This window comes from Haliotis rubra, unplaced genomic scaffold, assembly GCF_003918875.1.
Source record: "Haliotis rubra isolate DU_JTF1 unplaced genomic scaffold, ASM391887v1 Scf215, whole genome shotgun sequence".
Lineage (NCBI taxonomy): Eukaryota > Metazoa > Mollusca > Gastropoda > Lepetellida > Haliotidae > Haliotis > Haliotis rubra.
The window spans coordinates 444,970-459,186 of record NW_025766170.1 but is presented as its reverse complement, the minus strand read 5'-3'; the positions used below and the strand labels follow the sequence as shown (position 1 = coordinate 459,186).

General features: G+C 36.8%; 1 protein-coding gene across 1 annotated transcript in view; it reads right to left on the bottom strand.

The window, feature by feature from the left end:
- The window catches only part of LOC124276898 (WD repeat-containing protein 7-like), a 56,511-nt gene extending 45,608 nt beyond the window's left edge, over positions 1–10,903 (bottom strand). The window contains 9 exon segments of the mRNA XM_046712566.1: positions 1,697–1,747; positions 4,556–4,672; positions 6,676–6,743; positions 7,322–7,337; positions 7,339–7,491; positions 8,355–8,433; positions 8,631–8,737; positions 9,377–9,559; positions 10,825–10,903. Coding sequence (XP_046568522.1) covers positions 1,697–1,747; positions 4,556–4,672; positions 6,676–6,743; positions 7,322–7,337; positions 7,339–7,491; positions 8,355–8,433; positions 8,631–8,737; positions 9,377–9,538 — 753 coding nt within the window. The 5' untranslated portion in view covers positions 9,539–9,559; positions 10,825–10,903.
- Between the last annotated feature and the right edge of the window lie 3,314 nt (positions 10,904–14,217).

Here is a 14,217-nt window from a genome sequence, read left to right as displayed (position 1 = left end):
GTAGAATGATGCTCATGATGTTGATCACTGGATTGTCTGGTCCAGACTTGATTATTTACAGACCGCCGCCATATAGCTGGAATATTGCTGAGTGCGGCGTAAAACTAAACTCACTCACTCACTCACTCACTTTTAGCCCTTTTCAAAATCCTGTAACTGGATTTACAGATTTGTGCTTATGATCTCAAAACACCCTGTAAGAAAATAGCATGAACATGCTCCTATATAAAACCGAAATGCCCAGAGTGGTAAACAAGAAAAATCTGCCCGCGACAATTACACTGATTGTGTGATTCTCGCACAGAAAGTGATTACCTGCATCAGTAAATAAGACATCTTCCTGTAAAATGCCTGTTGATCTGCTTGTACTACTGATCTTAGTGACTGATAATCCATTGAACCAATAGTGATAAAAAGCAACATAACCTTTAAAGGGATAAATAGAATATCCCGAAGGGCACAGAACCAAATCTACATATACAATATACAGCACTTGGATGCAACATAATCATCTATCTAAAAATAATACTCAGTACAAAATACTAATTCCAAATCAGTGTTACCAAAATCCTAACACTAGTGAGCCCGATGCAGCATAGCTGATTTTGAGTCCTATCCTTATCATGTAAACACTGTATTTTCGGGATGGTGTACAATTAACAAAAGTAGTTTAGTCAAGCAACTCTTTTTCAGTCTAAGCTTGATAACCTTCAAAGTTGCTTGTTGGCTAGCAGAATCAAATGGTGTGCATGACTGAGGAAGCAGCTGAGAAGTATTCATTCTGCTAGAATTTACTATTCCCATGAATTATTATTCTGCAAACCCCAGGATTTATAGTGCATAATATGAAAAGTACCCTCAGAAATCAAGAAAGCAACCTCCAATCTCTCAAAATAGAATGACATGGCAGTCACCATAGTAACACTCCAAACAAATAGTTCCCTTTTTGTTTTTGAATGAAATGTAAACATTCAGTTTTCAACAGGTTTTAAATCCAAAGGTTCTATGGTCATCTGATATACTTGGTCAAAACAGATTATTAATGTTAGAGATTGGAGGTCCAGAGTTGCTTGTAAAAATATAGAATTGTGCCAGTTTTGAGAAACAGCCCTCAGATTGTTTGGTCTGTATTATTGTGAATGTTCTTGCCAATCAAACAGTTTTTGGATGAGTGAAGCAAAAGTAAACCATGCAGGAGAAGCATATGGTATTATTCCTTATCGAGTTACCATGGTTACAAAGTACTTCCATCAGTCACTGTCTGATCAATGCCTGGCTGCAGCTGTGGCATTACAGAAATTCACAAATACTAGATTTCCTCTCTCGCAGAATGTACGCAGTTGGTATGATTCCTTATTTCTACACGATCAAAGTTACAGTATTCCAGGAAAACACTTTTTGTTCTTCAAATATTCTCATCAAAAAGCAACGAACACTGAAAATTTCCAAATCCATTCCAATGGTTTTAATACTCCAAATCAAATGTCTCATTTACTAAGCATCATAACTATTGATCATTTTAATCATTTGAACATGCAAATTAGGTCAAGATGTATTTGTGAATATTTGTAATAGGAGGTGTACAAAATGAATTAGACATAGAAACTAGGAAAGACTAAGCAACTGAAACCAAACATTATGTTAGGTGAAACGTACGCTACTGATGGTACTAGATCTAGGCTGCAAACGATCTTACCCGGTTTCCATGGTGACGAGGACTCTCAGATTGGGGGTTATAATTATACACCTTGAAAAGTGATATAGAAGCGATCAAGTCAGGCATGATGTTACCATTTGCTTTGAGATTGGACAAGTAGTACTGGAGGTGACATTACATACCAATCGCGAAGATACATCTGTAGTTAATCCTAGAAGTACCTGGGTTAGGAAAGGTCTATTGCTTGTAATAAAAGATGACTAAATTGGATAAGGAGGTCAGGACTTGTGATCTGTGATCTGATTCCGTGTCATTGTACTTGACAGTGTGGGCACTGCTCATGATTACAATCACTGACTTATCAGCCAAGACAGGATTATTTACTACCTGATATGATTAGGGAAGAATTTTGCTGAAAGATGCATTTATCAAGAAAAATCTTTTTTTCTGTTTAATCGTTTACAAAGTAGTCATAGCTGCAGATACATTTTTCCGGGAAACAATGGTAAAATGTTGATGGTGCGAGTAAGTGAATACGGTTTTATGCTGCTTCTAGGAATAATCTAGCAATTTCTTGGGGGCTTGGGGGTCATCAGAAGTGGGCTTCACATAGTGTACCCATGTAGGGAATCAAACCCGGACCTTCCCATAACAATGCAGTTTGTCTAATGTTAAAGGTATCCTGAGGGTTAAGAGAATATAAACCTTTATTATGACTGTTACTACATGTTAAATCTATTCAGGCCTGTAAATGTTTCAGGTTAATTTGAATTAACCTATGCCTAGCATGTAACATTCATACTGGACTGACTATATATATTTTCACAAACATGGTTGCTGGATTAAATTACCATGAATTTGAAACAGAAAACACTTCATCAGATTTAGTGATCTGTTGAAAATGAAAGGTCTTAACTTTTGTATGGATAGTAGTCAATGGATGGGAGTTTTAACTCCATACAATAAACAGAATATGTAAAATAATATCCAACTTTTAAAAGTATTTTTACCACATTTTCCCAAATTTTCATGATACATTTTTCTAACTTGAAGTCACTCAAAATTGTTTTTGTTTTCAGGACCCTGAATCTTGGTATTCTCGAGATTCATCTCAATAAAAATTGAAATTGATTTGGCAAATTAGCAGGACAGGAAACTCATAAAACTGTACTTAGTCATGCTCGCTACTATTCTTGAAGTGCATCTCCTGACTAAAAGTGAATTCAACACTATCAACAGTTACATCAGAATATATGTACAGGGAAAATAGTCATGTCTTTCTGCGAACCACAGGTACAACATGATACAAATGGTAACACCTTTCCTCCTAATGAGTAGAGAACAGAATGACACCTACAATGAGACATGACACGAGGTATTACAGGGAACAATGTAGGTGACATAAGTACAAAGTCCACTAGGGATTCAATACAGATACACTGACAGAAACAAATAAAGGAACACATGAAAATTCAGGTATTCTTTTCAATATTTTCCAGTTTTCATCACCAGCTTTGAATAGCGCTGTGGGAGGAAATCTGAGAATAAATAAAGGAACACTGCCATGAAGTGGTGTTCCCTTATTTGTTTCCTTCAGTATAGTTGGGATGGAGGAGGATGGTAACTACAGATAAAAAAACAAACAAATAACCACCTATAAATACAAACAAACATACAAACATGTTTATATATCCATATTTATGGATATTATCAATATAGAACAAAATAATCATACATTTTCATTAGTCAAAAATCATGATGTTGGCATTGTTAATTTTTAGCACAAAACTGATATGGACAGATATCGAGGAACATGTCGTCATGTTTCGAGCTGTCTTTGAACAAAAATTTTAACATTATTGAAACATTGTTATCTGTGGCCGAGTCTATGGGGCTGCATTTAGTTTCGAAAGCCTCTTGATAAAAATTAAATTTTGTGTTAATATCTGTAAAAATTGAAAAATGTATGAACTTAACAGAATAACATATCCAGCTTAACATATTTTAATCAGAAAATGATTATTCTAAAAAAGACAACCCATTCTGTAAGTTCTATCTTGAACATTATGATGACACACCTATGGGTATGTGTGTCACTCCCCTTAAAAACTTAGGTGTCGTATCACAATTAGAAACATCAATGACTGATCAGATTTCCTATGCACAGAAAGCTCTTTACTTTATGCTGTTACTGACATAAGTCAAACATGTAACTCGACCACAGTGAAAAAGCGGCACACAACCCGTGATCACAGTTTATATCATGTTTGAGTAATTTCACATCTAGATATTGCTGAGGAAGACTAAAAAGGCATTCACAATCATGATCTTTATCATGTTTATGCAGACAAATGCACTTTAAGAAATAAGGAAATATAATTTAGAAAGAACAAAAATTAACTATCTATTATCTTCTTTTTGGAAAAAGGCATGCTTGACCAATAAAGACAAGTCAGGGAAACATTCACAAGACAGTTACCATGGCTACATACACAATTAGTCACATAACATCAGAATAAATAGTCACAATGGACTTCAATAACCAATCCACCAAGAAAGGCCTCTTATGAAAGGTGAAATCTTTGTCTCCATGGGGTATGATAAAAGCATTTAAAATGTCTGGACTGACTTATTCAGGTAGGTACTACTTTGAAATAGTGACAGATTAGTTCAAACCAGAGGATGATATGACTGTGGAATGACATTAATAAAATTATTAAACATCTTATGATAGTATAGATGAAACACTAAGTTATTGATTGTAAAATTGATAATAAATAGAAGCAAAATGGTAAACATCATTAATAAGCTTTCTATGGACATTGAGGGATGGGATGATGGGAACAATGGATTGATAAAAAAATAACATAGTTGCCATGGCAACAGAATGTGATTTACCTGCCAGTACTTGGAGCAGACGATGAGGACAGTTCGCTGGTTGTATGGGCAACATGTTAAAGTTTGAGCATTCAGACAGCGTATCTGCTTCGATTCATCCTCATAGACGGACTTTGTCTGTAATTAAAGTTGTTAGATGGTAAAAAATACCAGTTGTAATTCATGCCATTAACACAACATGCTCTATGAACGTAGTGACGAGGGAATCACGGCTCTCCAGCTCACCTGAATGTTCTAGAAATATTCTCAACTGAAACATGATAGGACTGGACAGGACTACTTTTAAAACAAATAGATTAAAATTAAGACAATTTAAGTCGTTGAACTCAATGTATGTAAAATAATGATGATACTTTAAACAGTCCGAGTAATGGCTCATCAATAGCAACACATCCCACATGGTTTCTGAGATTTCAAAATTTTAAGATCGTTACATATCCATATTATTTAATATTGTGAATTTTAAATTTCCAAATTTTAAATTCATTACACATCTATATTATTTAATGTTGTGAATTTTAGAATAAATTGTATAACAATGATACTTATCCTATCTCACATTATGCACTCTCCCTTGAATTTCAACCATGAGTGGAAACAACCATGAGTGGAAACAACCTTGACAAAAGTTTCCAGCCTCTAGTACCACCTAATCAAAGCATACCCTTGTTCCATCTATTGTTGTAGGCAGTCACAGGTTGTCTGTGCAAAACATGCATCTTGCCTAGGCTGACCAAGTGACTCCCTACCTAAGCCTTTCTCTTTCATGGTACCAGAACCCTATCAACAGTTCTAAGGAACTATAGAAACACATATAAAACACAAGTAGTTGAATACATGTGGGACCGACCATAAGACATGTTAGAGGAGATTATAAACCAAAGGTCACTATGTTCTTCTTTAATCAGATTGGTTGAAAAACATGATTGAATGGTATTTGATTCCTGGAAATTGCAAGATCATTCGCTGTGTATTAATACGTACAAACATCGCTCACAGCATTGTATTGTTACGTCGTCAGCAGTGGTGACGTCATGCAAGTCATATTGTGACGTAAAGTCCGAATGATGTCACAAATGAGCAGTTCCAGATGCTACCATGGTAGACAGCGAAACAGCCGGCTGATGACATTTCACTGCTGTTCCCATACTCGATGTCAATGAGTGCAGACACAAAAACGTGTGTGGACATTTTGGTTTACTTTTGTGTTTACAATGTCAATAAACATCATGTGCTGGCCAATTTCGGGTGTTGTTGAGTATCTGAAGCACGGGAATACTTCATTTGAAACCTCCGGCTAACACCATCGGTTCTAAATGAATTCCCTTGCTTCAAATACTCAACAACACCCGGAAATTGGCCAGCACATGATGTTTATCTCCTAAGTAACTCTTACAAATGTTAATTAACACCCTCTGCCTTTCCAAAGAGTTTTTATTATGTTTGAGATTCCTGTAAAATCATAACTTGACAAATGTTGCTAAATAAAAGGCCTTTTCAGGGTAAATCAAAGGCAATCAGGGCCATGTCAAGGCTAAAACAAATTTAGGGCCTTTTTGGGGGTAAAATGTCCAAATTTATCATGCTTAATGCTCTGAACCTCTTCCACAAATGACTGCTCTTATCTTTTCTGGATATCCATTTCAACATAGTACTCAGAGTAGAGGTTAGCAAGTATAAGGATCAACTTGTTGTTTTCATGGGACATCTGGCCCTGATGCTGTTAACACAGCCTTGTCTTGTAGCAGACAATCAATTATTACACAGAAGGAAATTGATCACTTGAACCCATGATTAGGAAACAAAATATAAGTTAATCAGTTTTATTCCTTAAACTGCTGATATCACAAATATAGCTTTTCCTTTGACCACATTCTGTTTTGTTGTACATACCATGGCACAAAGAGTGAGTGAGTGAGTGAGCATGATTTTTATGCTGCTTTTAGCAATATTCCAGCAATATCACAGTGGGGACACCAGAAATGGGCTTCACACATTGTACCCATGTGGGGAATCGAACCCAGGTCTTCGGTGTGACAAGCAAACGCTTTAACCACAAGGCTACCCCATCACCCCCTGGAAAATTTGAGCAAATTCTAGATGAGAAACAGTTCTCTTACCTTGGGTTCTGATGTCAGTGTCCATACTTTGACAGTTCCCGAGTTAGATACAGCAAGCACTACATCATCTGGGAGTATTAGAAACATCATAATCATATCCAGGCTATACAACAGTAATTCAAGTAAAGAAAGGCCTGGCTATACTAAGGGCCACAACTCTGCACCCCTGACCAAAGAAAGAGTAATGCTTTTTGGTTTTGTTGTTTAAAAACACACTCAGCCATATTCCAGCTATATGGCGTCAACCTGTAAATAATAGTCTGCACTTGACAATCCAGTGATCACATCGTTGGGAAACGATGACATGTGTCAACCAAAAGAATCAGACCACTTAATCCTGTTTGTCACCTCTTTTTGGGTACCAAAGACCAAATCTAACCCAGATTTTCACAGGTCGAAAGTGTAATGTGATGTAATGTTGATTTAGCATATGTATGTAACTGAGAGTAAACAAGTAATGACACTAGTCTACAGAAGGCACAGCTAGTACAGTGTTACTGTCTCGTGTTTCTAGACCCATCTTTGTAACTATATATCCAGAAACACTTCATCACAAAACAAATTACTGGCATTGTGTTATATTCATATAAAAAAAATTTTAAAAACCTGAGACACTTTCAGCTAACATGGCTAAGAATATAGTTACCTTCTCTTTTGACAGGCCCGAAGAACACAGCATGCACTGATCCAGTCTGGTGCTAGTTTGGAGCACAGAGACCACAACAACTCAAAACTGAGGGGGTCGATGACATGGATTTCCGGGTAGTAGCCATTACACACTAGCCTCAGTTCTTTAGATGAGCGGAATCTGTAGGCCTGGGTGTAGAAGAAACATATCAAATGTACAGCATGCAAAATGGATGAAACTTACTGCACATCTGCAATGTTAATCATACAGAAAATTGCCCAGTGAAATCACACTTTAGTGTATAGTCAGTTTTGATAACAGTGACCGTCTGTCAAAACGTAGACCACATGGGAGGGAAACAGGGAGGGTGGATCATTTAAGGGAGGGTGGATCATTTAAGTAATGTTGCTATATTTTCGGAGTCCTTAAATCATTTGTTCCTGATTTCAAAAAATTATACTATGATCAATTTTGGGGTAGTTTTCTTCCTGTACAATTCACATAAATGTTTTATTTGTTGTTTATTATTATCTGTTTGACAGCCTGTAAACATGGCAAATAAATGAATCTGGACCAGACAATCCAGTGTGGATGTTATGAGGAGCATACCACTTTGTCAGGGAACAATGACAATAAACTTAGTCAGTGAGTCGGACATCCCGAAATCCTGACTGATACAAAACACTCCTAAAGATTACAAGACAACTATAATAAAATGTATAACTTTAATATATAATTATAATCCTTTTAATGGTTACATGGGTCAGTTGCTCTTGCACATAGTAAAATGCTGTAAGAAAATTGTAAATCACTGGGATCAAGAGTGAGTGAGTTTAGTCTTACGCCGCACTCAGCAATATTCCAGCTATATGGTGGCGGTCTGTAAACAATGGAGTCTAGTCCAGTCTAGACATGCAATCATGACAGAAATGAGTATTGATACATAATATCACAATATCATGCTTTTGTCATTCTAAAAATATCAACGTGCTGCTAATTTGATTTAGAATGTCAGACATACCATCGCTCTCAATACAGTGACGATACTCACATTGATATCCGTGTGCACTATAGACATCTTTGTGTGTTCAATGCATCGACCATCAGTGATATCCCATAAACACATCTCTCTGAAAAACAGTTTTTGTCAATTACAAAATTCTTGTACATGATAATCAAGGAAATAACCAGTATACTTCATTTACCTTTACTGAAAGTGACAGACATACTTTGTTCATCACATTTACAAAAGGAGAGGCAATGTGTTTTGGAAATAAGGTATTTCATGTTTCCGACAACATGGTCAAAGACTCAAATATCACCCTACCCATTTTCTGAGGCACTGACAACATAAGATGTCTGTGGATTGTCTGAGCCGAGGGCCAGGCAGCTGATAGCTGTTGTATGTCCAAACAACATGCTCCTCGGATACAGCTGCAAGGATCAATATTAGACCAATAACTGACGTGTGCAAAAATTCTGATATAGAATATATGCAAAATGATACACTGAAACAGGAAATTGTAATATCTAATCATAATGATGCCTTGTCAACATGACAAATCAACATTAGAAATAATTCCTGTTTTATGAGAGCTCTTTGCAAACTGTCCGATAGCAATTCATATAAAATATGTGAGTTAAGCTTCACGCTGCTTTTAGCAATATCATGGCAGGGGACAAAAGAAATGGGCATCACACACTGTACCCAGATGGGGAATAGAACCCAGGTCTTCAGTGGTACAAGCGAACGTAGTAACCACTAGGCTACCCCATCACCCCCAGTAAAATCTGTGCAAATTTAGCATTATGATATGCATTATATGACTCCGATTATGAGTCAAGTATTGCAATATGTGAAGCAGGCATATAGTGACACATACAAACTGTGTATAAAACCATAAGAACAGGAGATAAATTTAAATGCTAAATCATTTTGTCAGGTGACGCTTCAGCTCAAATGTCTACGTTTTATTGGCCATGTTTGCAAAATCACTATCAGGTCATTACCACACAAGCTCCTATACTGAAGAAAAGAAATGGTCAGTGATGTAAGCATGTAAGTGAACAAACCTGCCAATTTTCATTGAGGTCCCATATACATATCTGTCCATCATTGCATCCAGTTACGATATTCTTCATATCTGCTGTCATGAGAATGGCAGATATGCAGTGTGTTGGAGCATGCCTGCCCCACAGCACCATGGGCACTGCTAAGTTGCTTGCTGATGACATTATTATTTGCTATGGTATTTTCTGTAAAAGACAAAAGTTGACAATTAACATATGTCATGATACATCAAATCTGATGTAAACAAATCAGAAGAGTTATAAAACATAACCATGATAACCTTACCGAGCTGATACTGCAAAGGCTGCACTAACCATTGTAAACTGTTAAATAAAGTAAACCTTGGTGTGATAAATGTTGAGGTTATCAACAATGTTTAACGCTGCAAGCAGCAATATTTCACTTTCAGCAACATAATATCAGCAGGTATCATACATTAATAACTGAGGTAAGACTAGACCAAACAAATCAGTGAAAGACTTTAAGAGCAATGTTAAACACTTGCAAGGATACGATAACATGCAATCAGTCTTGCCTATGATTCCCACGGTAAGCTAAAATGAAAACAATCCCAACAATTAGCAAAATGAAAAATATTACTAAGTCTGTTGTATTGTTAAATGATCATGGCGTTATTGTTTTTCTAGATGCAAGCATCCCAGCTGGTTTTCATAATCTGTGGTGGAAGCAGAATATTGCTGAGAGCTACTCAAAACAGAATCTATTTGCTCACTATATGAATATATATATCTAATATTTTTAGATTAAAGGAGACATGCATGTGATGACAAGAAGCAGTCTGTGTCATTAACCAGGACAATGAACCCTTATTCTTGTCTTTCTGTCGTGACAATCTATCATCATATTTGGTGGCCCGTATCTTCTGCTGAAAACCCACTTAACAGAATTATATAAACTAGCAGACTGTTTGGATCACAAAGTTGACTGGGCTGACATTTACCAGATGATATATTTCTGTGCCAAGCACAACTACAATAAATGAAAAAGGCTCTTTATACATGTGTGTGGTTTTCACATGTCGCCTTTTCCACAGGGAGAGAGGTCAATTTCTACCCAAGGCCTACGCCATGGTCTTTTATCATGAAGATGTCAAGATTCCAGATGTCAGTATTTGCTCATGTTGCGTGCGTTAATATATGCCAAAAGCAAGATTAAAAACCGCAAACACTCAACGATTCACCATAACAAAAAGGAATTGAAAGTCACAGTGACCGTTTGTCTCAATGACACACCAGCGTTAAGTGATTAATTACTACACAGATGTGATCAAGATTTGTGATTCAGTTGAAGATCGTGAAAAAACGTATACCTGCACATTCAATTCTGATTCCGACAACCATAAACGTCAACAAAATGATAAAGATTCAAATTTATACGAATTCCATCCTCTATTCCTAATCGATAGACTTCATTAGTCACGTAACCTTACCATGCGCCGGCATTCAGCGTCCAAACTAAAGCTCAAGACATTATGAATTCTAATCAGCAGACATCATTTTCGAACCGAATTACAACCCGGAAGTGCTTGTAGAAAAAACTATACGAAGTAGTTCGCGGTAATATATCTGCTTTTATTTTCTGTGTATTTAAGATTAGTCCAACTTTATAAGACATACAAGTGCATGTTTTAGGATTCATATTGACATGATATTTAACCGTGTTCTAAATACTGAATGTAATATGAGCGGAGTAAAATATTGATCTCGAAAGTAGACCACAACTTGCATACCGCTAAGAAATATGTATACCCAAGCGTCGAAGCCAACCTCCATCAGATCGATTAAACTTATATTTTCATGGAATATGATAGAATTCAAGACGCAGGTGCGTACTTGACACTCTCGGAGGCACACACTCTCACGTGTACACATTCATTAACAAACTTAAGTTATCGCTTCCTTGATATATTCAGGGATAATCTACAATGTGTAAACGTCTTCTATTCTCCCTGCCTGGATATAACCTACAGTTGAAGCTGAACATGCAATATTGTGGCAATATGACTATTCAGTCCCTACGTAACTGTAAGTTGACTAACTGAATCTGACATGATAATACCGACATAATATTGATATTTGCTGTTATTTGATATATTACGTACGTAACAACTCTGGGACGTGCACAATGCCATTTACGAAATGGTCAAATGCACCACATGTTATATTTGGGATTACAAAATTCACTGTAAGGTACATATTCTAGTCATTTTATTGGGACTCTATCCAACAAAAGTACTAGAATCTGTACTTTACTGAGAAAGTGTAATCCCACATATAACGTGTAACTCTGGGACGATTACTTTGTTTTACGGTCACAGATTTTCAGTTTGGCAAAAAATCGAAGATTGTTACAGTTTCAGACATTCAGACAAGACACCCTGTTTTCCCCCGATTACAGGAAAAAAGGTTGGTAAAAAAGTCCTTTTTACTGATTTAGTTATTCATTTGACAAGATTGACATCAAAGATTTCAAACAAACAAAAACATGAAGAAATCACATATTTAATGGCAGATTAAAATTTTAAATTGATGTTTGATCTTTTATTCGACATCTAAAAAAGCATGATGTGCTCACGGATTAAATATCTAAACTGACCTAAGTGTCTCAGTGTGTTTACTGATCACCGGTTATAGTGTGATTTTAACTGATTGCTACCCTTGAAGTTCCGGGTTAGAATATTGGCCTTCAGTAACCCATGCTTGTCGTAAGAGGCGACTAAAGGGATCGGGTGGTCAGGCTCGCTGACTTGGTTGACATATGTCACGCATTATAGAAACACGCAAAGGGATGAAGGAATCTACATATGTCGCTTTTATTGATTTTAGAAAAGCCTATGATTGCATAGATCGAAACGTGTTGTGGGAGAAACTACAAAACAAAGGCATAAATGGCAACTTATGCTGAAATCTTTTTTATCCTTGTATAGAAATGTACAGTGCTGTATCCGACTTAACGGTCTTCTGACACCCTTTTTCGATGTTACATGCGGTTTGAAACAAGGCTGTTTGCTCTCGCTACTCCTGTTTAACCTGTATATTGATTTGTTATGCGCAATAGACGCTCTCATTAAAGGTGTATCTATAGATAATAATACAGTGGGAATTCTGGCATATGCGGATGATATTATTTTGTTGGCTGAGAAGGAAGAAGATCTTAATATCCTACTCGACTGCTTACATAGCTGGTGTGTTTCAAACAGAATGACTGTTAACAGTGCAAAATCGACAGTAATTCACTTTAGATCACAGACTGTACCAAAAACAAGTATCATATTTATGATTGGTGAGGGTGTTTTAGAAACAGTGGAGAGTTACTGTTACTTATTAGGTTTGCTTCTCACAGAATATTTAGATTACGCAAGGATGGCCAAATCTGCAGCTAATTCGGCCAGTAGGGCGCTTGGCCTTTCTATATCTAAATACAAATTGCTTGGTGGAATGGAATATACTACGTTCACTAAACTGGATGATACAATGGTTTGGTCCATTTTGGACTATGGTTCATGTATATTATGACCAGAAATTATTGCGAATTTTAGGAATATGTTTAATTGGATTTCTAGTATAAACAACCTTGACCAGCTATCAAGTGCTTGGTTTCATTCAAGAGAGACAACTCCGTTAATACTTTTTCATTAGTTTGTGAAGAGTTATACCCCTTTGTTTACTTGCTAGCAGACGACATTTTCAGTGATTTTCAGTATGGATGATTTAGAGAAGAGGAAGTTGATTTTAGAGTATTATAACAAGGACATCAGATCAGCTAAAGTGATTTCAAGTAGAACAGGCATCCCTTTGTCCACTGTTTATCGTGTTTTGAAAAATATTGCAACTGGATATGGCATTGAGCACCAGGGAGGCGCAGGTTGGCCCAGAAAATTGACTGTCGGTGACAGGAGGCGGCTTGGTATTCTTGTTTCTAAAAACAAACGAAGGAGTTTAGAAAACTTAAGGCTGTGTATGATTGATAGAGGAACTGTGGCTGTCTGTAAGGATACAATTAGAACTGAGCTGCATGCAATGGGTTGGCAGAAAAGTCGAGGAATTCCATCACCGATCATGAAACCTGAACAAAAGGAGCGAAGGTTGAACTGGTGCTTACAGCATAGAAATTTTAACTGGGACAATGTGATTTTCTCAGATGAAAGTTCTGTGTGGCTGTTTCCTAATACACTGAAATTCTGGACCAAACAAACTGAAAAACCTTTGTATCAGCGCCCAAAGTACAGTCCGAAATTTAACGTGTGGGGTGGCATATCTGTGTTAGGGGCAACGCCCCTCTGTGTATTTGAAGGGAATATGAACAGTGAGCGGTACACAGATATTCTCGAGGGACATTTATTTCCATCTACTCAGGTGTTCTATGGAAATGTTTGGATTTTTCAGCAGGACAACGACCCAAAACATCGTTCAAAGCATTCACAGGCCTGGTTTCGGACCCAAAATATGACATTATTAGATTGGCCAAGCTATAGCCCTGACCTAAATCCAATAGAAAATGTTTGGGGACTTATGAAGGAAAGTGTCAATTAGAAAAATCTGACAAATATTGCTGATATGAAAGAAGAGTTTGTCCGATATTGGGACAGCATGGACCACGACTTTCTAACTTCTTTGATCAGTAGTATGCCCCGCCGCATTGAAGCCTGCATTGCTGCCCATGGTGTCTTGACAAAATACTAACTGTTCACCTGTCTTTGAATCTGGAGTTATGTTCTGCTAATATTCACATTTAATACGTGAGTAATGAGTGAATTTTTTAATAAAAATTACAATCTTTAAATTCTCAATAATTTCAGGTTGCTCTGTATATGGGGCTCTTA